At 45.6% G+C, this 25,409-nt stretch overlaps 1 protein-coding gene across 3 annotated transcripts in view; it reads right to left on the reverse strand.

Moving 5' to 3' along the window:
• The window catches only part of SRGAP1 (SLIT-ROBO Rho GTPase activating protein 1), a 149,446-nt gene extending 131,413 nt beyond the window's left edge, over positions 1–18,033 (reverse strand). Inside the window, exon 1 of one of the 3 annotated variants that reach the window (XR_011091955.1) lies at positions 17,601–18,033. Coding sequence is in view for 2 of the 3 variants with exons in the window: in XM_068669320.1 (XP_068525421.1) it covers positions 17,601–17,667 (67 nt within the window). In the remaining variant the exon portion in view is untranslated. The remainder of the gene's footprint in view (positions 1–17,600) is intronic. The other 2 variants (XM_068669320.1, XM_068669321.1) reach the window with 2 other exon arrangements.
• Between the last annotated feature and the right edge of the window lie 7,376 nt (positions 18,034–25,409).

Consider the following 25,409-nt stretch of genomic DNA (forward strand, 5'->3'; position numbering starts at 1 on the left):
AGTACAGTGCTATTGTGATACACCTTTTGCACCTCCGCAAGTAAGATGCACTGTGTTCTGCACTGAAAATGGAGTTTACCATTCACCCAATAGATCTGGAATGTTAATACTTGTAAAAGAAAGTTTTAAGTGATGAAGATCGTATCTGTTACTGAATAGAAAGGGCTATGCCTTTCCTTTCCAGAAACCCAACTACAAGTCCTTTGAAGTCAATGGCAGCCTTCCCCTCAGTTTAGCGAGTTTTGATTAGGTCCTTTTAAAGAGACATTATAGATTTTGCTCTGGAAAGCACTCTCTTGATCGGAAGAAACAAGCAGGAGGCTGCAAAGCACCCGAAGAGAGGGGTAGTTAGGGAAATGGAGCATCTCAAGCCATGTCGGAGAGCTTTTCTACCCAAACAAGAGGCAGAACCAATGACTTAAAAAAACAGCTGCCTTTTGTCATTGTTGGATTTGGCATCTGAACTGCATAGGACAGGCATAAGACAGATGGCCAAAGCTTTATCACGACTCTCTTTAAGGTGTTTCTTTAAAAAAAACTAACTTAAGAAGGAGATTATTCCATGTCTAATTGCATACATTAAGCCAGTAAACATTAGATAAGCATGTGCAAAATAAAAACTATTTCACATCTGCGAGGCTTCCTCTTACCAATGTCTGATGGGAAGAGGAGACTGCAGTTGGTATTTTTGCCAAAGGTCATTTCAGATATAAGTTAAGAAAACTTTAAACCTACTAAATATTATTCCTTAAGGGTACCAGTTTTAAAATTTGCTGAGGCTGAGCAAAAGATCTTCAAAACCTCTGCAACGCAGTGCAACAACATATACCCTCAGAAAATACCAGAAAAGGTTTGTCATTGTTCATGTTTAAAGAAAAGACATTGTATTTAGCTCACACAAACTCAGTACAAAGATGAGTAAAAGAGGAATGTAATTTCAAAGCATGCACAGACCAAAACCAAAACAAAACGAAACAAAAAACAATGCAAACAAAACAGCAAAAGCAGACTGCTATTAATTTTACATTGCCATATAGGTATTTACTGTATGAAAAATTAAAGCGAGTAAAGCCCCAGACCAAACCACGGAACGGTAATTTCCTTTAAATATCTTGACTTAGATACTCAGGGACGTGGAGAAGGGGAATCTTATTTTAAGAGTTCCCAAACTAAAAATGACTGGTTTATAGTAAACTCAGCACTTAACTTTGTAAACAGATGTGCTTTTTCCAAACTTCCTCCACCCCATCCATTCTTTTATTTATCTGAGTTAATGCAAGTTTCTCTTGCACGAAGCAAAGAAGAATGCAACTGGAACTCCTATCCTAATTACACGTTTCTTTGTTCTATTAAGAGCCTTACTTGACTGCTCAACACTATTGCCCAGAAGAACAATCCATATTTAAATCTCAATTTCCCTCACGGGAAGAGGATCTATTTGGAGCCCTACAGTAGATACAACTGGCTCGGGGACAAAATACTGTTAAAAAATGCGTTAATCTAAACTTTCTTCCTGAACCATGGAATGGTTAGTGTTGGAAGGGGCCTCAAAGCCCACCCAGCTCCAACCCCCTGCCATGGCAGGGACACCTCCCACCAGCCCAGGTTGCCCAAAGCCCCATCCAGCCTGGCCTTGAACACCTCCAGGGATGGGGCACCCGCAGCTGCTCTGGGCAGCCTGTGCCACGGCCTCACCACCCTCACAGTAAAGAATTTGTTATGAATATCTAATTTAAATCTCCTCTCTTTTAATTTAAAGCTTTTGCCCCTTGTCCTATCGCTACACCCCCTGATAAAGAGTCCCTCCCCAGCTTTCCTGCAGGCCCCCTTTGGGTACTGGAAGGCCACTACAAGGTCTCCACAGAGCCCTCCCTTATGGGTCTCAAATCTAACACTCCACGCTCTATACCCACTTACCTTTACCCTTCTAACATTTTGAACATTTACATGTGTGTGCAGCTGCTTCCTGTACCAGCTCAGGAGGTTGTGGAGAGGGTGAAACTAGAGACTGTAAGAGATGGAGCTACTCAGATATAGGCATAGTGTAAAAACACACCGCAGAGCTGGTGCTACCACCTACGAGACTGCTGCAAACAAGCGGGACTTCCACGACAGCTGTATGCCTCAGAAACTTACCGCTGGTACTCAGTGGCAAGAGGACAAGACACATAGGACAGCAGCTTTCTGACAGGCTTCAGATTCGCATGCAAAATAAAAGTGACCAGCAACCCCAGCCCATTAAAAATAAAACCAGAAGTTCCTTCTCCAGCTCAGCTTTCCGCAGACAAGCTGCTCACCTGAGCCGGCAGCCAACTGAGCTAGTTATCTTGCAGAATGGTAAGGAAGCGTGAGACCAGTGGCATTTGTAAATGCTGTATGTGTGAGCCACTGAGCACAGCAGTGTCAGGCCTCTGAACATTGTCAGAAATATGCAGCTGTCTGTTGAAATAGTGGGATTTGGCTCTGTCTGGGGGATACTACAATCTAAGAGGCTCCCAGGGGAAACACCTTGCAGCTCCTTGTGCACCTCTTGATGAAGCATATTACTTCCCCACATATTCCAAGTACGATCACGTAAAGGCCAGGTGTGCAGTCAGTAACGGGACAGCACGTGCACGCAGAATCCAGCCGTATAACACGGTGCACGTGTGCCCTAATGATGTGGCGTGCATTTGAGGTCACACGACAACACTACCTCGTCATGGCAAAAGAAGTCGTTTTAGAGCCAAGACAAAGTGGGGCACAAGGCAGAAAGGATGATCTGCATCACCAAATACACAAAATCAAATCGTGATAGTAACTGGCCCACGTCCTGCTCCAAAATCTTACCTGGAGCAGTTCTCCAGATAAAGGTGATTCTGACGAACGGGGTCTGGCCTACGGTCCACAGGTTGCTCAAGGCTCCAAAATATCATGATTACGGATTCAGGGAGTTGCATTTGAAATCAACAAACACAAATCTCCACTTCCTGGTTAGTGATCTCTGTTTTACGCAGACACGCACAATATTTATCAACGCTATCCCATCACCAAAGTGAAAATGTTTAGGGAAACGGCATGCCACATCTGCACAGTAATTCAGCAAACTTCTTTCAAATACAAGCACCAAGCTTTTTAATATTTACCCAACTTTTGTTCCCGATGCAAATATTCTGCTCATTCACTCTTCCATGCTATGTTCATTCCATCAATATTGCAATTTCACAGCTAAACATATTAATAGGGTCATAAATATTCAGATTATGTAATAAAGGCAGAGAAAGCAGCCGATAAAATGCTGTTAACATTCATTTACAGCAGCTGGGAAGGCCCTGCCAAATGCTGCTTTACATAACAGGTCGTGACGCTCTGACTGCATTAAGCTTTCTGATCACTCTTCCTTTATCTGCTATGATTTTGAACACAATATGAGACAGTGCAGGCTATCCGATGGATTTAGAAGTCCTTTCAAGCACACCAACATTTCAAAGGTTTAAAAGATTACAGTATCAAAAAGAACCTTGTGCTTACTGTGTTTGTGCTTTTGCATTCTATAGCACAGGCAGGAAAGCGAGATTCGCATCGCTTAGCTCCCCAATCCACTGCCTGCAATAAGTTTTAAGAGTGAGTTTGTTTATTGTACCATACTTTAGTTGAGCTAGATGCTCAAAAAGAACAACATTCAGTGAATTTCAAACACCTCCATTACAGTTTTCAAAAGGCATCTTGAACACTATTGAGACATGCTGTAGTGTGTGCATAATCCCAGCAGTAATCTAAATTAATTTTATCTTGAGAGTTGCATCTGAATCAGGTGACAGTTCTTGCTTTGCTTCAGTATCTCCTGTTATGCCTCTGTATGTTTCAGTACGTTCTCTGTTAGATTTACAAAACCAGGATTCCCAAATCGTGGGTCGGGTCCCACCAGCTCCCGAGCAAGCTTCAGCCTGACACGAGGCTGCAGGACGAGGTCAGGACGTTTGACTGCCTGCAGTGATGACTCACGCTTTGATTCATTCCATTTGCATATTTCCATGCCAAAATTAAGCCCAATCCTGCAGACGTTTATGGAGATTAGTAGCCCTAGGAAGGTTAAGAGCCCTGGTGAGGTCAACAAATTCATGTGTATAAAGTAAACAAGGCTGAGCATAACAGGACACACACGGCAGCTACTATGCTGCTTAGAGAAGCAGCACTGCTTCATTCATCCCTCCAGCCCTGCATTTGTTAGCAACTATTCACAGCACTGAATGCCGTACAAAGCCTCATGCTTTAACTGACTGAAATTTTACAGCAGTAGGTCTCAAGCTTTCCTGCAGCCAAGGCTCGTTGGAGAGAAATGACCCGTCTATACCCCACGGAGGAGTTTGAGCAGCACACACCAGCTCAGCCTACACCCCATCGGTGTGGGGAAAGCTTCCGTGATGCCCACGCCACCAGCTGGGAAACCACAAGGCTACGGTAAACAGGACCTGACCAGTTACCAGATGGTGACAAAAATCTTAACCATTACCAGAAAAATAAGACTTGCAAAGGAAAACCTCCTAAACTCCTGCAGACCTAGCAACTCATCGGTGCATTCAGTCCCCTGAAACAAAGACCTCTCTTCCCTTCACATTAAATGCACTTGCCAAAGTTAGAGTGTAGTTTTGTCCCAGCCTTGGAGAAAGAGAGGCTCCATATAATATATATATATATATATATATATATTTTTTTTTTTTTTTTCCTCCACAAGAATGTATCTGCTTGCACAAGAATTACAGAAGGTTTCTTCCCAAAATTGCAGACACCTGAGATGAGATTTAAAGGGTAATTCCAATGTTATAAACACACTGTATGAATAATGACCCTTATGATCCCAATAAGGGACCTGAATCCCTGCTGCCCTACGTAAGGTGTGAGTCGTAACTTAAAAATCTCTCTTTCAAAGCATTTTGCAAATAGGCATAGAAGCAAGGCAGAAGTTCCCCAAATGGAAGTAACTATCATAGTAAATCCCATGGTCTCACATACTACTGATATCTTATAAACTGTGAAAAAAATATGATTTCAGAGATGGCATCTAAAAAAAAAAACCCAGTATCTGGAGTTAAATTCACTTTCAAATGCCCTAACACAAGCAATGAAGAAAGCCACACAACGTGAAACGCACGTGTGCTGCAAGTCTGATGTTAAAACTCAGAAAATAGCACATTACACATGAAGTTAGGGCACTGAACTTTCTAGTAAGCCTTCACACACATTCCATCTCCTTGCTTACAGCATTTGTAACGCATTAGTTATTCATTTAATTCATCATTCCATTGCAATTAAAAAAAGGTAATCAAATGAATAGCTAGATAAATTACCTGGCAGCTTGGTGGAGTGCAGAAGAGAACAAGACACAAACTGTTCTTTCAAACACTAAATACTCCAGTGTACAAATTCAGAAACATACCCAAATGGTCTTCTTAAATCCCCGTTTTAAATCAAGTAGGAGAGAATTTGGACATTTCCATCTTCCTGCCTGATTCTTAGCGGCAGTACTTTGCACACAGCTGTTCAAACACCCTGACTTGGAGCAGTACAAGGGAAGAGCAGGCACGTTAATACACCTGGGTAAAGCCCAACATCTGTAAGCACCCTGTCTGCCTGAGGTGCTGCCTGCTGTCCTGCGGAACAGCTCTGCAACAGACATAACCTGATCAGCTGTCATAACCAATAAAGAGTTCTTCAGGTTTTTTCTTCTTCCAGCTGCACCAGCTCGCCCCTAAACCTCAACACATTGTGGGTTTTTTTTGATTAACAACTGCAGATTTGTCTCAGTAACATCTGCAAACCCATTCCCCTTCTTTCCTCCTTAAACATTAGTTAAGATAATTCTTCCATCCTCAAAAAAGCAAAAACACTCTGCAGATATGAAATAAATCAGGAATATTTCCAGAATTGTGGTGACTGCTGTGAAAGCTGGTTGTGAATTGGCAACTTGGGCAACAGGAAAGCAGAATCACCATGTGGCAGATGTCTGAATACGCTGTACGAGTTGAGTGCTTCAGAAAGAATAATCAGAGCAAAGGTTCGTGCAAACACACATTCGTTTACAAACCTTTCAGATAACTCTGAGCAAACATTTTTTTTCACCGAGGCAATCTTCCAAAAATTGCCTTAACTCTAGCAGGGCATTAAAATTAAAAATCAATACAAAGGAAAGGGTCAGGGTGTTTTTGCATACTAAGTGACCGCATGTAATGAATGAATAAGGCATCCTCTGAATACTTCCCCCCTCCAGACTGATAAAATCAGTATTCTCGCTTTAGAGTGGTGACACAAATACGCCAGTCTTACAGCCCTCCCTCCCTCTCCACCTTTTCCATTTGTTTAGAAAAGCAGAAGAGCAGGAATACACACTTGCTGGAATACACAGTGAAACCTGTATCTCTTCGGTGACTGCTCTAACCACCAGGCAATGGATTCATATTCACTCTGTAAATAATTAAATATTCATTAAGTCTGGGGAAAGGCAGAACAGCTTCAACAGACAAGAAAACAGGGGGAGACTTGTCCCCACATATTCCATTACCTCATTCTCAGAGCAATCACTTGCAAGATGGGAGATCTGGGATTCAAAGCTCGGTTTTGGGTAAGATCAGGGCAGCAAGATGTGAGAGCAGACTCCTCGTGTAAACGCTCTGATCTCTAGGAAGGCTGCACTGATCAGACTCCTAACACCACAGCATCACATGTATCTCTACCTGGTTCATCAAAAGAAACTTGAACATTTCAGGTCTTCCCTAGTGGCCACTCAGATTACATCAGCGTGGATGGGGCCAGCATTATCTCTTCCCTCTGCCAGCTGAAGGCAAAGCAGCTTCTGATCTATAAATAAGGGGAGCTCTGCTAGCGAGATGCTGTGCTTTAAATTATAGCTCCTGCTAACAGTGTGCAGAGTAAACATGTAGGCCAGTATGTGCAGTCACATAAACATACCCACGGACACCTTTGAAGTGAGACAGCAGCTAAAAGGAGAACTAAACATGGCATCTGAAACAGCAAACACAGAGATTTAATCCCACGGGGCATTTTTCACCCTAAGCCTCTTGGAGCCCATATGGAAGAGTGCGAAAACTGCTGTGGTAGCCTGGAAGTCTGCTTGTCCAGGCCTGAGCCAAGACCTCCCTCACTCCACGGAGGCCATCCTGCAGCCACCAGGAAGCGAAACAGAGCCAGCGCAGAGCTGAGCTGTGTTAAAATAAATAAATAAATAAATCTTACTATATATTTTTTTACATATAAAAGTGGAAAACATGCTTCACTTGTCTGTGCCTGGGTACAGCCAGCCAGAGCCACACACAATTCAGTATTCAATTCCCTGTGCTCTGCTAAGTTCGCAGGTAGAGGTTCAGGAGCTCTGCTCAAATACAGACTTTTTCATTGACCACAATTCAGCCATTAACTTTTTCATACTTTTCTTTACTTGTAGTACCAGAGACATCTCCACAGAAGCAGGTATTGTGCCTCCCTGAGGTGCCTTCATTCAGAATGGTTATGATAATGCATTAAAGCCTTGGCAGAAGCCACCAGAAGCAGCAAATCTCAAAGCAGAAATGATACAAAAATAATGAACCCCTCAACTCTCACCCCCTAGCCTCTCAGGCTCAAGAGAAACCTAAAAAAGTAACATTTTACTTCACATTCACAGTTTATTAGTTCCAGGGAGACCTTATTGCAGCCTTACAATATTTCAAGAGGGCTTAAATGAAAGATAGAGAAAGACTTTGTCAGGGATTGTAGTGATAGGGCAGGAGTAGTGCCTTTAAACTAGAAGATGGGAGATTTAGATTAGATATAAGGAGGAAAATCTTTGAAGGTGGTGAAACCCTGGCACAGGCTGCCCAGAGCAGCTGTGGATGCCCCATCCCTGGAGGTGCTCAAGGCCAGGCTGGATGGGGCTTTGGGCAACCTGGGCTGGTGGGAGGTGTCCCTGCCATGGCAGGGGGTTGGAGCTGGGTGGGCTTTAAGGTCCTCTCCATCCCAAACCATTCTGTGTGTCTATGATTTATAACCTCTGTTTTTAGCAGCTGTCTGTTGACAGACAGCTGACCATCTAGACTTCAGTCAAGAAACCGCTCAGCAAATTCAGTCAGGTCCAAGGAACAGGGCAGTTCAAGGTGCTCCTGGCTGCTCGTTTCTCAACAAAGCCATACAGTCACGTATATGTGGGGTAGCGTATCACACCCTCCTCCAGGTAAAGCTCAAGGCAGCGACAGGAGTACTGCTTAGGCAGCACAGGGCTTGACCCATAGCCACAACATCATGGCACCAGAAGTGGCTGGCAATTAAAGGATTACAGCTGAGATGCCTGTAATCCGATGAGCTCAGCCAGGGACGCGCGGGGCCGCTCGCAGCGGGGGAAGAACCGAGGCAGGGCTCGTGTGACATCGGTGGCAGCCAAGGGGCCTCCCCCAGCAGGAGGGACCCACCGCCCGCACTGTGCTCCCCATCGTCCTGGCACAGAGGATCTGCTCCTGCTCCATGCTTCGCTGCAGTTCTGGGGGAGACTGATGCTTCCCTTCGGCTTTCTGTCACGACGTGATGTGTCTCACAAGTTGTATGCACTGCTGCTGGGAAATTCGGAGGGCACCAAGGCATGAAGGCAGCCTTAAGAAGGTGCATAATGCAAACAATCCTATTACGCTGGTTCTTAACCTCAAGTAGTCTACTGGGCAGCAACGCCAGCATAGGTTAGAAAAAAAAAATCAACTTCTTAAACATATCTCTGTCTGCTTGCAACACAGAACAAGGTAGCTTTCCATTACACAGCTGGTTCTTCATGGATCTGATATTATTTATGCCAGACATGCAGAGACACCAACTTGCCACATACACAAGGCACCTATGGCCAAGAGTTTATGTGCTTTCATTTCTACTAACCAGCAAATTAGGGACTTGCAAGAGGAAAAGCACGCTGTGCCACCTAACCACTAACACTTACAACAACCTTGATGCGTCAAATATCCTGTAAGGATAGTAAGGGTAAAAACCTTTTTCTTTTTAGTATTCATTCCAAATGCCTCCATAAACACTGTCAAAGGAATAAGAGTAACTATCAGCCCTTCAGCTTGGCCTCAGGCTGTTTTGGTACAGAGGCTTGCATTGAAGTGCATCTGGCAAGCAAGGGCACCCATGGATGGATGCGCTACAGAGCTCTCTAACTCAGCACCCCAAACTACTAGGAATATAAAACCTTAAGGAAAGGACTGTGTGTAGAATTATAGATCCACACGATCACCAGGACCAGTCTGCTGTTACCACAGGCAATTCTATCATACAATCTTTCCTGACAGATTATTTCCTGGACAAAAGTCACCTTCCTTTTTTTTTTTTTTTAAATAAATAAATACATAAAAGTTAACAATGGTAGTCTAAAGGTGGTTGGAAGCAGAAAAGAAAAAAAAAAAAAGAAGTTAGGTCTTCCTGTTCTATAATTAAAAAAAAAAAAAGCACAATGTAATTGAATTGTAATATTTTCATTGTTCTTACTACCTCCCAAACAGTAATTTAATTGCTGAGTTAGAAAGTTTCAGTTCAGATGCCTGCTCGTTGTGGTACTGAATGAATGCATTTTTTTTTAATCTTGTCTCTGACCTAACACTTAAGATTGTTTATCCTCTCTTCACTTAAAAAGAGGCAGAGGGGAAAAGCTGAGAGCAGCAAGGCTTGAAAGAAGACAGGTTGTTGAAAGAACAGAGCCATACAAGAGCTATCACTGAATCTTATTAGACTTCTGCTGTACTCTAAACACGAGCAGACTCCTCTGATTTTCAGGAAGCAGATACTTTGGAATTGGCTAGCACAGCAGCGACTGATGCCTTTTACCATACGAAAGCATGTACGCTGGAAAGTGAAAGGGGATCAGCACATCTCCTTATTTAGTTCAACGCAAGGACAGAGCAAAGCAAGAAGTATGCACTACTTCACTTGTGGCTTCTTGGAAGAAACGAGTCAAAGCTGCATCCTGAAGACTCCTGAGCCAACACAGCACCGGCTGGTAGTTCCTACACGTGGAGTAATTCAGATGAGTAAGCACTGAGTCAGTTAAGTGGTCTGGACAGTCCATTTACATGAATGTGCAGGAGTCATTTCTGGTTCCCAGAGCAGCTCATTAGGTGCAGGGTTGCAATCATGACTTCCTGGAAGCCACAATCCGCTAAATTAGCTGAATTTGCTTATTTCCAATATGGTTAACAAGAAATAATACGCTGTACGTGTAGTATTTTTGTATAATTTCTGTAACTTCACTTCTATTTCACAATCTTAAAAAAACCACTCTAGTATATTTTGAGAATGTTTTGGTTAATAAGCTAGTACAGCTCTCTTGCCTGCTTGTCAGCGCTTTACACCTGTAATAAGAAGTCTCAGGAGGTTCCAAGGGGAATTCAAAGAGGTTTTATCAGTCAATAATAGACAACATATCAAAGTTTAAAGGGATATTTTAACTGATCATACTTCTAAGCAAGTTCTACTGAAACTTTTCCTGGAAGAATAATAGCCACAAATAGCATTCTTCCCCTCTCGCCTCTCAAACTTAAAAGCAATCTTCAGCCCCACCCAACCCCAAACACCACAATCAAGGTAAATGCAGATCCAAGTACCCACACACCTTCATGGGGACCTCATTAAGATCAGGTCAGCTGTGCTGTCCTGTGCTGGACAGTCAGGTGTTAGTGACACAGGTCATCCCGAGCTCATCTCACAGACACACTATTGCAGAGTCGAGTCATAAAGCATACGCTTTCTGCACTGCACCTTCTGAGAGCACTCAGCAGCCTTGCTGGTGCTTATTTCCTAGAGATTTCTTTGTGGGGCAGGAGGCTGGGTCCTCTTGCCCAAACGTTTTAAGTGAAAGGCTACAAAGGGCACTGTTCCTACCTGCAACACCTGTATCATTGACGTGCACCTAGAGCTGGGATGATTTGGTTACACTGACCATGAACTAAAACAAGTGGCTTTTTCTTCTATGGAAGATGAACTGTTCATGACAATGTCTGTACTCATTGACAAAAGGGAACAAAACCAAGCCGTGGCCATGCCCATATGCAAACGTGTTCTTGGAAACAGAGAATGAGGTGTGCTTGGGGTTATTTGCGAAACAGTCACATTGTGTTTTCCACAAAGAGAATCCACTGCAATCCCAGTATTTATCAATCACCTCATTCTTCTCCTAAGGTGAGATCCAGGTTTCCAGCTGGTTGTATGATGCAAGACTGAACACTGCACCTTGAAACTGATACAGGTGTATGCTTGAGAGATAGTCACATGCGCAGTGGAGAGGGAAGGGACTACAGAAGAAATTTTCCTTCTCCAGTTATTAAACACCAGCTCATGGAGAATGGCTCTGGGGTACAAGCATTTTGCCCTGGACATAATGAATTACCGGGCAGAGCACAGGTATGATGTGACACACCACGTGTAGCCATCGGGTGGCCATAACCAACTGGTGACATGCCTGCGTGTCCACCAGGAGATAACGCCACGGGCAGCAGCACACAGCAGATTCCTGAGGAAGCTCTGCCTCAGGATCACCGCTCCCGTTACAACAGATCAAAGTGCATTGTTTGCCTCGGAGCACTCCCGCAGGACCAAGCCATCACACCAACTGCCAGGACAGCCTACGGTTGTTTAAATCTTGGAAACAAAGGAAAAAGAGCGGCGATAACCAACTCCTTTGGTTCTGGTGCCAGACATAGTCTCGGTAGCATAAAAGCCGTGCAGCGAGCAGGCTTCCTGCGCAGACAGCTCTGCCTGTTGCCCAGAACACAGCCACACGCTCTCAGCATTGCCCTCGCTGCTTCACCCCAAAAACCCAAGGCTTGCCTGCCTCATCCCACTGGTGGCACACAAGCAGCCGTGCCAGCCATGGCACCACCAAGCGCCACCCAGGCCTGACAGCCACGCAGCCGCCAACCACCACCAGGCCTGACCTTTCTCCTCCTCCACACACATACACAGCCCCAGCACCTCTCGCCCTCAGAGAGATGAGAAGTGGGGTGGTAAAAGGCACAGAGGAACCCCAGGAGGAAGGGGTGCTCAGGGACTGACCAGCAGTGGGGCCAGGAGGCCCGGCCTGGGCCATAGGTGGTCAGCCCGGACAGCTTGCAGCGAAGCAGAGAAGGGTCCCTGAAGGTCAGCTCGATAGGTGGCATGGTGGGAGAAGCTGGCCATGGAGGAAACACTGCTGTGAGAATAAAACCTCCAGAAAGCAGAGGGGGCAGCACACGGGGTGCAAGGAGCCCCAGTACGCATTTATATTAATCACTCATGAATGAAAGCAAGCCCCCCCCCAGATCCAAAGCCAATTTTGCTCCACAAAAGCCAAGCAGTAAGAGTAGATTAGACTCTAATAGGGATTAATACAAGTTAAGGTAGCACTGATTTCCCCTACGGAGACCAGAGAGGTTAGATGTTGGATAGTGTATCCACCACACGTAGCAGCAGCTTGAAAAAAAGACGAAGGGCAGAAGTACCATCAGAGAAGCACGAGCTTGCTTTGACACCTGCCCGGCTCCATTCGTGGTGTCCCCCACATCCAGCCCTGTCCAAAGCAGAGCTCAGACACGCTGAGCACCATCACAGCACAGTCAGTGATTTCTAATCGGCTGTGTAATGGTCAGCGGGAGACTTCTTATCCAGCCTCAGCAGCTCTGACCCGCTTCCTTCCAACGCTACCATCCATCACCACTGACCGGCAGGGAAACCCGGCTGCACAGAAGGCAGAAGCTAGCCCAAGCAAAGTTTGAGGCAGAAAACGAGATGAAATTCAGATCCCATTGTGTCTCACCACAGCCATTTCAAAGCTATAAGTTTAATTTTATTAGCAACCAGTACTTCAGTTCATAAAAAAGTGACCAATAAAAGATAATGGCAGGAAATTAAATGAACCTTACCATGATTTAGAACCTTATTCTGCAACACTAAAACTGCACAGAAAGTATAATTGTAAAAGGGAAAAGCCCCAAAGAAGTAACCGTAAAAGCATCTAAACTGCTATAGATGCGGAGATACATTAAACCTTTCTTAGAGAGTAATGGAAAAAAAAAGTTCAGGAATAGACAAAACTTAAATATTAAGTATGCATTATGATTGCCATATTGCCAGAAATACTGGTCAGACAATCCATTCTTTGCTTGCCCTTTCATGTGTGCTACAGCACTTCATCCACCTTTAAATTCAAGCAAAATAATAAATAGTTTCACTGCAGGAATTGGAGACACCAGCTACACTCTGTGGTTAAACCAGGAAAAAAATAAAAATAAAAATCTATTTCCTGACTGTTGGCTGTATTTTCAAAACAGGTACCACAAAAAGTATTTTTTCCTTAATTACTAGAAAGACTAAGAGGCCCAAACCTCTGAAGTTCTTCAATCACAACCTTTGGGAAGTAGGCTGTGGTGTCTGTCTACCACTGAAAAAAAATAAAAAATGAAATAAAATACAGAATGCTCAGTTTATGACTGAACTACTTAAACCTACAGATACTCCTACCAGCTGCAAAACCATCTACAAACTCATTGATATTTACCCAGACAACTGAAGATTTGTACTCTGAAGAGAAGGATCAGAGAGCAGAAAGAAAGTAGAAAGGAAAGAAAAAAAAAAAAAAAAAAAAAGGTAAGGAACTGCCCTCCCATAGCCTCTCTCTAACATTTAACTCAAATTCAAAAGCAACACAGAAAGCAATATCCTTTCTGAACAAGACAACAGTTATTGTTCAGTAACTGTAACAGTATTTTGATCAGAAAAAAAATCTACACTAGATAAGCTTGAACTTTGGAAATTGGCCAGAATTTTCAAATTTTCATTAATTTTCTGAAATACAACATGAGAATTCTGACATCATCCAAGGCATTCTCAATTCCAAATTTTTCATCACAAAGTTGTTTTTTTTTTTTTCCAATTAGTCATTAGGTACCTTTACCAAAACCTCAACCCAATTTCTATTTTATAATGCAGCCCTTCCTCCAAGACTTTTCTGTTCCTGTTTCGGTTCTAGATTGTTTTAATATGGAGCAAGTTGAAATTCAGTTTCACAAACTAGAATTTTTATTTTCCATAAAAGTGAATTATTCTATATAATACAGAGTTCTAACAAATTGATTCTGGTAGAAAATAGGAGTATTTCATTCAGAAGATGTCCACATAAGTATCAATCCTATAGAAGCGTTTCCCTTCACAAAGTTGCTTTTGGATTTGCATTTTAAAAGCAACATATTCCTACTCAGTCACTTTCAACTGAAAAGTGAAGGTTGGATAAAGGAAACATCTCAGTAGGTCTTCTCTTATTCCTTTTCAGTTGAAGATTCAGTTGGGTAGGAAGCACAAAAGATAAACTCCAAAGGTCCTCAGCAGTTCAAAAGATACCGAGGGCCTCACCGAACAGACAGGCACAGATAACCAGTGAGCACAGTGCTTACCTAGGAAAAGCACATTTCTCCTGTGCGCTGAAGGCCAGCTACAAGTCTTCAGAAGTCTGCCAGGTATGTCAGTTTAACATTTGGATCATCTGAAAGCTACAGAGCAGCATCCCCAGTCCTCAGCCGTATCAGGCCGGTCCACAGAATACAAAAGGTGTGATAATAATAGGCGACTATGGTCAACTGGGTGAACGGATAGCTTTGAACCAAGGTGTGCTTTGTGTAAATCTAAGTAGGATCACATACAAGAAGGGTAATGCTCAACTCCCAACTATGCCACCCCTCCGTTGCTCATTTGAACAGGACGTTCCCCTCTCTAGCTCTAGTCGCACCACCACTCCCTTCCGCCACTCAGCTACAGGGTTGGAAGGAAATCCACCTCTAATGACTTCAGAGGCCCTGTAAAATTATTGCTTTCCTCAAAAAAATCCACATGCAATTGACAGCGTGGATGATCAGAGATATTACCCGAAGCTATCTTACTCGGTAATCCAATATAGCCTGCACATTGCCCGAGTCATTTTAAAAATAATTAAAATCGTTCCTCTGAACTGTCAAAATGTTCTTCAATAAACAATCTCTTGATGCCTCTCCTAAAGCTTTTGAATTAAAAAGTGAAACACTACTGAGAAGCAGGTGCTCGTTGATTACGAAGCAACGAGGTCATACTGGAACAGAAGCGCATCGAGATAGCTCACTTCCAACTAGTAAGAGTTACAGAGCCAAGCAGTACTTCCCACCCACCTTTATGTCTTTACAAATTAAGGTACTCGTGTTGTTATAATATCCTTACAACCTCCAAAACAATGGCTACAGACATCCATCTAGACAGATCTAACTTGAGTATTAAGGCATCCTTAAGGAACACCCTTCTGCCTTCTATATGATGTTGGAGGAAGTGAACACAATTCCCTTATTTCTCCAGTTGGGGTAGTTCTTGACAGAAATTAGCCTTAAGAAGATGGATATTACAGAAAAATGATGTGCAGTAAGATGTTCTGCCCACAAGTCAGAAGTACCATGCCCACTTCAGCTTGACAAACAGGTAACATCTGCAGGCTCTTGCTGTTCCTGGATGACCCCTGCTACAGCAACAGCCAACATGCTGGCATTACTAGAGGAGTATCCAAGCAGTCCATGGAGTAGAGGTCAGCTTAAGCCATCCAGGGACTAGGCAGAACAATTAACATCTGTCACTGCTTCCTATTTGAGGAGTTAAGAGCAGAAAAGCTATGTGAAGAATGACACTCTTAAATCCTCATTTCCAAAAATGGCACCATATGCATACTCCGCTAGCCATATACATCAGAGGCCCCTTTTCCTTCAGTATGGATATTCAGACATCTCCCAACAGGATTTACAAGCACACATGTCGGGGGGATGGCTCCAAAATAACGCTGCATGCCGAGCTCAATGCCACCTGACAACAAGGTATGGGATAGACACGGTGCTACAACCCGGCACGGTGCAGGAGCTGGTCCCAAGGACCTCACAGGGACAGTTTGCTGCCTGGTCACCCCCATCCTTCACTGACACTAAATGTGTCAGCAGCAAGCAATCCGGTAGCGGCTGCAACCCCAGAAATCCAGGCAGAAAAAGCATTTTGGCCACACCCTTTCTTCTATCCAAGCGCATGAAACATCAGGCAGTATGTAGGGACCTGGGCTCCTGCATTTATAGCCCCTTAAAGTTACCTTGCTGGCTAATTAGGACTGGTTCCTTAGCCTTTGACTGCCCAGTATCAAAAGGATTTTGAAGGTATCACACAATGGTTATCACAACTTGGATACGCTATCACTGAGCTAGCATGGAGCAGAACTACGCCTTAATACAAAGAGTTCTTGTCACCTGAGATACAATTGCAGTGATACGGGTTGAAGAAAAAGCAGCCCTGGCTACAATTTCTCGCCCAGCATACTTTCCCCAACAGCTGCTCATCGACAATTCAAGCGAGGCCGTCAGGACCAGACCGTGCACGACACAGCCCCCCACAAAGGAGCAAAGCAAGTCAGAATCCTGCTCAGCTATGGATACAAACACCAGTTCCCCCTGCAAATTATGCTGGGGGACCATGACACCAAAGGAGAGGCTGGTTATCAGGGATGCTCGCTACCTAAATCTTTGTTGTTGAGGAAATGAGCCAATACATGTAGCTGAAGGACACATTTATTTATTTATTTATTCACAAGAAAAGAATGGCTTATACAGCCACTCGCTATAATTAATCGGCACCGAGCCTGTGACAGTCGTGTCAGAAGTCGGCAAAGGACAGACTGCACACCCTGCAAAGGGATTAAGATTATGGACGTTTCTCCTGCTCGGCGATTAAGAGAGGCAGAAGCGGCGATGCTCCGGCGGCGTGACGGCTCCGAACCCAGCGGCAGCCTGCGAGCTCTGCCCGGCTCAGGCGGGCACCGAACCTCGGCCTGCCAGCTCCGACACGAGCCCTCAGTCCCTGCTGCCCATCCGTCTGACAGGTTTCTGGTTTGTTTTAAACCCACATCCCACCCCGGCCCCACAACGCCTTTCATCAGTGACAGGTATTTTTCACAGGAAAAAAAAAAAAAAAAAGAAAAGTTGAGCTTAGGAAGAAGAAACCCCAAAAAACTACCTCCTTCCTTTTAAGTGCAACAACAAAACCACAAGCATCACTCGATCCCGCAAGATCAAGCTGTCAAGATAAGAGGAGAAATGCCTGTGAATTACGGAAAGTCAGCAGATTTCAGAGCAGCGGAGGTCCCCGGCCCCCCCCCCCCCCCCCCGGGGCAGGGGCTGCCGAACCCCCCGGGCTGCCTGGGGACCCTGCAGGGCGGCCGCAGGGAGGGTCCCCCCTAGGTGCATGAAGCGCACACCCACCCCCGCCTTTATTTTTTTTTTAATAACCGGAGCTGAGGTGTGGCACGGCTCCCTGGGGGCTGCATTTCAGGCTCGCACCCACCCCGGGCTCCGCCAGCCACCAGCCCGGCGCGGCGGCAGCAGCGAGCCCAGGGCTGGGCGGGGGCCACGGTCCCTGTGGCGGCGGGCAGGGCAGGGCAGGGCAGGGCAGGGCAGGGGCACGGCTGCCACTGCCGGGGGGCGAGGGGCAGGGGCAGGGGGCGGCCGCGCTCCGAGTTGGGGCAGGAGGCGCCGAGCCGGGCCCGCAGCCCCGGGGAGCCGCCGCCCCGCGCTTACCTTTCACTTGGCTCTCATACTCCGCTATGATCTCTTTGTCCTTTTTGAATCTGCTCGGGGTTGACATTATCCGCTCGCTTCCTCCCCGTCCTCCTCCTCCTCCTCCTCCTCCTCCTTCTCGGCTCGCCTCCTGCCCGAGACGAGGGCTGGCGGCGTTTCGGGACGGGCTCGCAACTCGCCTGGGCGGCGGGCGGCTGGCCCCGGGCGGGGCGGGAGGCGGCGCTCAGACCAAGCCCGGCGCCGGCACCATCGCCCCGGGCAGGGCAGGGCACGGCCGGGCCGGCGGCAGCCGCGGGGCTGGGGGCGGCCGGGGCCGGGGAAGGGCTGGGGGCTGCGGGGCGAGGCTGGGGGGGGGGGGGGGGCGCTAGGCGAGAGCCCCGCGGCTGCGCCCCAGCAGCGCCGTCTGCCCGGGGAAGGGGAGGAAGAAGAGAGGAGAGAGCGGGCGGTGGGAGGGGAGGAGGAGGAGGAGGAGGAGGAGGAGGAGGGAAGACGAGGAGGAGGAGGGGGAGGAGGGCTGCCGGGCTGCCCGCCCGCCGCGCTCGCTCCGCACGCCGGAGGCGCCGCTTCCCCCTGCCCTGCCCTGCCCGGCCGGGGCGGGGAGCGCAGGCAGAGGCCTAGCAGGCCCCGGGGGGGAAAGGAGGGAAGGGGCCGAGCCCCAGGGGGATCCCCGAGGGGTCCCCGCTTCCCCCGAGGGCAGGGCACGGCTTCAGCGGGCCCCTCTGAGCGCCCCGCCGTGAGCAGGGGTGGGGGCGTGGTGGCACCGAGGGGCAGATGCAGCCCCCTCGGGACACGGCTGGCTGTGGAGGGCAGGGGTGTCGGCACCCCTCTGTGGGGCCATTCGTGGGGGAAGGAGACAAAATGGGGCGGGAGGCCACCCGAAATCTTGGTGCCTCAAAGTGCTGCACATGGGGACTATCACTGTGGTGGGCATCAGCATAAGGATGGGCACCTAAGCCAGTGAGCCCTGGTGCCCAGCTTTTCTTGTGAAAATCTTGAGAGACAAGCGCTGTGATAAGCTGAAGATGGTCTAGAAGGGCAGGAAGAGCTGCAGGCAGGGGCACGGGGCGAGTCACCTGGGGGGACTCCACCCTTCTCTGAGAAGGGTTTGGACAAGAAAACGACAAATAAAAACAAGGGAAAAGCAAAGGGTGATGGAGGTTGCTTCTTACGACAGGCAAAGAATGTGTCTGTCATTCTCAGAGTCAAGACCAAAAGTCAAACTCTGAGGCTGCAGATGCAGACTTTGAGCTGCAGGGAGGTCAGCTCTGAGGAGGTTAAAGGCAGGTAGGGGACTTCTGGAGACACAGAGGGCTCTGCTGGCTTCAGGTACGTCCAGGAGTGATTAAGCAAAATTGCAGAGCATTCACAAAGAGTTTCCAAATGTGTCAAGAGAAATAAAACACCTGGAGATCTTGCCCTGGACAGCTAGTCATGACACAGCCAGGACCTGATCCTTTAGGACAAATGAGTGAGCACTGGGATCATCTGCTGCTGGGAGGTTTAAGCCAGCTACACAGTAACTTGGCTGGATTTGAGATTTAGTGCTACGGGAATCTGGCCCTTGGGGGGAAATGGCACAGTTATTGTGCTAATGCTGACTTTCTTGCCTATGTTTATATTTAATTCTTACAAACCTGTTGCCATAGCGTGGCAGCTACTTGCTTCCACACCTCTACCACACCTTTCTAGCAGTTAAGCATATCCATACTCTTAGCAACACATCTTTCAGCTTTGTTAGGTACCATGCTACCCCATGCTACAGGATTCCTTTCTCCTTACCCCCTCTTCATGTGCCATACTCTATAATTTTATTATGTCTCTTCCTCTTGCCCTCCCAGCACAGCTCCTCATTGCTGATCCCAATTCAGATCCCCTAAAACAATCTTAGCACAAGACGTTATTGTCTGAAGCCAATTTACCTCCAAGCTGCGTGGTCAGATTACATCCCTTGAATAAGAAGCCCTGACTCAAAAGAGCAATCATCTTCATAATCCCACCAAACTCTGATTTTCATCTCAGCCTTTGATGCTTGCTTCTTTCCTCCTGGCTGTTCCAGTCCATCTGTTAGCCTGGGGACAGGCTGATTTACAATACAGTAGGCCACTTTCCCAGGGGACACAGGGTGCTAACCAGAGATTAGCTGTGAATCTTGCCTAGTCTTGCAGAGCAGAGCGTTTTCACAGCTGATGAGGACGAAGAACAGCAGTCAAGTCCCCTTGTGCCCCTGGGCTCGGGGCTGCCTGTCTGTGGCAGGACCACTATTCTGGATCCCTGGGTTAGGGCTGGCCTCCGGGACAACCGGGACTGAGCTGGCTGAGAAATCTGATTTCCATCCCCCCCTACCACTCCCTGCCCTTCTTTAGGGATTGCCAAAGGATTGTGCATTATTACATGGGTGTAATCTTCTTTGAAGATGTTCGTGGCAGCTCAAGGCTCCGGACTCAATTCCGCACTGATTTACACAGCCTGCAATCCCAGCACGGGGATGGCGATTGCACAGCAACAGCCCCTGCCTGGCTCTGCAGTGTCAGGCTTGAGGTGACTTACAGGGCAGAAGGGATTATTACAGAAATTCCCGTCTTTTGAGACCCGTTCCCGGAAAGGTCCCAGCAGACTTCCCATCAATTTTAAGAGCAGCAAGTGCCAGGGCTCTGTAACAGTCTTGTTACATGAAGCTCTGTGCATCCATGAATGGTGTTGGAAAACGCTGGCTTATCTACAAGGTTGTTCTGCAAACTCTGAATTATGGCACGTAGAGCATAGCCAGCTCTGGTCAGGGAGGGTTCTGCAGATGTTTAAAGAGTATTAGGATAAAGCTGATGGAGAGCACATATGTTGTTGCAAAGAGTTGTATCAATAATGCAGGGCAGTCGGGTACTGCAGCTGTGCGGCACTGGAGCAGGGTTTGTGGACTGCACCTCAGCGTGCAGTTAGATAATCTACTCCGTCGGGGAATTGGAAATCCTGAATTATGTATGATAAAACAGCAACGTGTTTGTACAGAGAGCAGTTCCTGCAATACTTCATGCACTCGGTGCAAAAATGGAACAACACAGGCATGCTGGATTCTGCTTGCTTGAGAACTTCATTATTGTGCTTCATTTACACAGACGGATGAGCTGCGCAGTATTTGCTTTCTTGTGCTGCTAATAAAAATAGACCATATAACTGATTGTTGTAGTATCACCGACCTCTCCGTGAGCACATAATGAAAAGCATCAGCCCCCTTAAACAACAAAACCCTACACTAATTTTCTTTAGGCTGAAAAGGAGACAGAAATAATTCATCACGCTTTATAATTGCAGTCAATCAGTCATTTTACAGTTGGATAGGAAGTCTCTAAATGAACGACCAAGCTTTAACTGAAAGAATGAAACATTTGATTGTTACTGAAAAAAAAAACACACCACAACAAACAGTAAGAGGCACCATTCAATGAGCTTGTTCAAATGTTTGTCACTGATAAGATGTACATTTCTATAGAATCAAATCTATTTGCTTGGGAATTAGATTATTGTAGTAAAATCAGTCGCTTATCTAAGATATAAAACCAGCAAGGCTTTTTCCTCCCTTGCAATCAGTGCAACGCTTAATGCTGCTCCGCACTCATAAACTCCTGAGACAAGGAGACAAAATCTGGGATAATGGGGTTTGTCACTGCCTGCAGAAGAGCTGGGGCTTCACCCTGGCTGACCTGAAAGTGAGTGGCTCTGAAGAATTCGGCTGGACCTCCACAGCAGTGAAATGAGGCTCGCGAGCTGCCTGAACTTCACCAGTCCAGGAAAGGTGTTTCCCTCATCCATGAGAGGCTAAGCTGTCTCTAATCTTTCATTTCCAGGAACAGTACTCTGATCACTGGCATCGGCATATTGCTTGCAAGGGCCTGTGTGCACAGCATCTTCTGGAAGCAGAGCAAAGGAAGAAGAGGCACTCTTACTTCACATGGGAGTGCCTATAGGCAGAGTACATAGAATTGGTAATGTGCTTTAAATTAATGCTATACCAGGATCTGTAATCATTTTAATGTGTAGACAAACCCTCAGGGCTTAATATGCACTTCTTAGGATTACTGTTTTTGTTTGTTGAGCAATTGCTGGGTTACTTTTGGACATAGTGATCCAAGCGGCCACTTTGTGAGCTTCACACACCTAAATTTAGGCAACTAAAGTCATATGCCTAATCTAAACGTGTCATTTAACCTTCTCCAGAGTCAATGGAGTTGTGGGCATGTCCTTGGTGATGATCAACACACTTCACTTATTTTAGATATTTCTTTTAGGATGAATTTTGTTCCAGTTTTCCTTACTGTCCTAACCCGGGGTTCTATCAGACAGGAGTAACATTCTCTTTGTAAAACCCGAAAGCAATACGCTGAATGTGAACAATGGTTCATTAGAAATATGGTTATTAGTTTTAATACCTTGCTCCTGATTAAAATGCGCAGATAAGCATCTGCAGACTGTTTGTTCATTTACTATTTGTAGTCACGTTGGCAAGGAATCCCGTTGGCCTGCTGTCTGAAGGAGGGTTCAGGAAAAATACCCTTAGGTAACCTTCTATATATATATGCGTATACATCTCTGCGTGACTGCGTGTGCAGCCAAACCTGCCATGTTCAGGTGCACGTGGTAGCTCTGTCAGTACAAAATGCATACAACTTCTGGATCCACTGGGGAATTGTTCACATCACAGAAAAAAAATCTTGCAGGTAGAGTCACCGGCTGGAAATGAAAGAGAGCCTTCTGTCTGAGTAAGGTTGGATTTCAGCCCTGGAGGACTGGTACTGTCTGGTACGTGAAAAATCATTGTATTTCTTGTAAAGCAAGAAGAAAAGCACCAAACCCAAACCTTCTCACAATTAGTTCAGTTGCTGTTTTGTTTGAAGAAATTAATGAGACTTAAAACAGTAATTGTTATGTCAATATTTAGTCCTTTGGCTTTACTGTCATGAGAGGCAGTTTAATATTTCCTTGTTAACTTGCTCGTTTTGAGTGGCACTAACAGGACTAATGACATAACTAATACATGGGAAGTGACGAGGCTTCTTTATGCCTTTTGCTGTTATTAAGAATATTATCCTTTCTCATATGGCATTGCTATTCTCTTCCCAGTTAGTAATTATGAGGAATGAATTCCAGGTAATAACTTTCTCACTTAATGAGAAGAGACTGAGGCAGTCTTGCCATTTTGAAAGAAGACACATCCAGGTAATTGCATCCTCGGTGCAGGGTTTGCGTTCTCTGTAGGGCTACTCCCATCCTGTTGGGAACCTTCAAGGCTCCGCTACTCCAGTTCTCCTCAGCCTAATGATCTGAATACCCAATCTGTAAGCTTCACGCACCTAAATTTAGGCAGCTGCATGTGCCTTACACCTGCCAGCTCACATGCACCAGCATTCTTCTGGATCTTTATCTTCCTAAATTTAACAGCTGTATTGTGCAGAGAAGTCCTAGGATCTTTTTTGGTTTAGCTTTCCTTTCCAAACCCAGTGGGAAAACACCGGTGCATTTGAGAGAGCTCTTCCAAAGGAGCCTGAGGGGCCATGTTAGTGGTAATTTAAGTCTCTGATGAGCAGATAATTGCAACGCTGATAATTAGCTTTTGGCTTAAAATCTTCTGTTTGCATTGTTTATGTTTGTTCTATCAGTTCTCAGCTAAAAATGAAGTACTTCTGCTACTTCATTACTCCTGACCTTCTCATCCTAATGGCTTCGACTGGAGAACATTACGAGTTGGATTAAATTTAAAAGGAGAAGAGGCTGTACTCGAAGCAACATCAGAGAATTGAGAACATTATATTTTTAAAAATCAGGCCTGTGTACTTCATCATGATGTTGCTTCCTGACGTTAACTAGAATGCTTACATGAACAGATCTGCTGGATTGCACCCCCAGCACTTAGAGAGGGGGACGTAACTCCTAGTCTTGCTGTCCTTAGATGACCTACACAGAACATCCAGATTTTGCAGAATCTCAGCTTTTGGGGCTGCTTCAGTCCATGCCAGTAGTTTAAAGGTTATGAACCGCCTTCATTTATCTCAAAAGGGCATTAATTTTGAAGCCCAGCAATGACACTTCAAATGTCAGCCTTGTTCATTTTAGCAGAAACATCTAGCTACTGTGCTTATTCATTAGTGTGGGCTAGAAGGGTGGGAACAGCTGCAGCCTAGCAGACTAAAAAAGTGCATTGCTATTAATGGTCTACCCAGCACGCTGCCATTTCTCTGATTCAGCCCCTTGGCCCACCCTCTGGCTGAGCCCTTCCCCAAGAGCGAGGCATATGCGGAGAGGAACGAGAGTGGAAAAGGAAAGGCAATTTCTGTAGAATTTTCTCTTTTCATTATGGAGAGCAGCAATGTGCTGATTTCCTGAGTTCTTTTTTTCCTCCAGCTACTTTTGGCTTTGCTGTTGTGAAAAGATGAACCAGAATTGTGTGGAAGGGGTGCTGCAAATGGAGATAGGAGGGGATATGGGCACCAACCTGCTCTTGAGGAGACCTATTTTTTCTATATTTTGGTTAATGGCAGTTTAGCTCAAAAACCCAGCTGCCTGCATGGTCTGAGAGCACTCCAGGGTGAGCTGGGTGGTGGCAGCTGGAATGGTTTCAGGCTGCAGAAGGAATTGAATTCAGACCTCCCACTTCATGGGCTGCTGCTCCCTGAATTAAAAGCAGCACGATGTCCTTCTCTGGCCATCAGGTTTTAAGAGATGAGGGTAACCCAAACGCTGCTCTTTCAAGCCCTTGATACTTGCGTGATCCCCTAAAGGGAAGGTGGTCCTTGGTTGCAGTCTCCATCTCCAAATTAGAAATACCTAGCCCTGGGCTGGGAGGAGACTTCAGACATTTCTTTGTCCTTGGCTTTTCTTATTGCCAGGCTGGAAGATGCTCTTAGCAAAATGTGCAGGGCTGGGGAGTGGATTTGGAGGCGGTTTCCTAAGGCAATCCCTGCTGCAGAGGTATGGCTCTGTGGGGGCTGGGGAGGCAGGAGGTGCTGTGGGTACCTGCATCCGCTATCGGATGTAATTTTCTGTCATATCCTCAGGTTGCAGCTGACCCTCTTGAGCTGCTGGTTCTCATCAACAGCAGACACACGGTAGTTTGAAGGTAAAATGCAGTGATCTTAGCTTCACAACTGGAGCTTCAAAGTAAAGCTTTCAAGTTTTCCTTCCGTTGTCCAAGAAGCGTCTTACATTAAAGAAAATCTGCAAGGAGTATAAGAGCCATTTTCCCATCCTTTCTTTCTTTGTATGTGTGTTTCTTCGCACTTTTCTTAGTGTTAGCTTCTTTTTGTTATTTGTGTTCAGTTGACCAGTGTCATAACAATTGGGTGTGCAAAGTACACACATTTTTTTTCTAAATGAGTAATGTATTTTCAGAGTCATGGCTCTGTTTCTCACATGTACACATATAACTGAAAGCTTTATGTTAACAACTGCTTCAAAAATTATATTTTTACCAAAGGTTTAGTGTAACTGACAATATCTGTTTAACATAAGCTGTAGTTTTCGCAAATACTTCATAGTTTTCACAAATGCTGAAGACAAAAGATATGTAAAAAATCTTTCTTGAGGGGCTCCAGTGCAGTTTCCAATTTAGGCTATTAAAATATTTCAAATGCCAGAGCTCCCTCAAGTGGAAAGATGAGGAAGGCTGATTAATGCCAGGAGGAGGTTCCCAACCAAAGCTTCCAAATCTCAACGAGAAAATATTTATAACAGACATTATTATTTTTTTTTTTGTCTGAATACATTAGCAGATTCTCTCTTCTTTTCTTGCAATATAGTATTATTTGAATCAGATACTTGTAA

Source organism: Anas acuta, chromosome 1 (assembly GCF_963932015.1).
Source record: "Anas acuta chromosome 1, bAnaAcu1.1, whole genome shotgun sequence".
Lineage (NCBI taxonomy): Eukaryota > Metazoa > Chordata > Aves > Anseriformes > Anatidae > Anas > Anas acuta.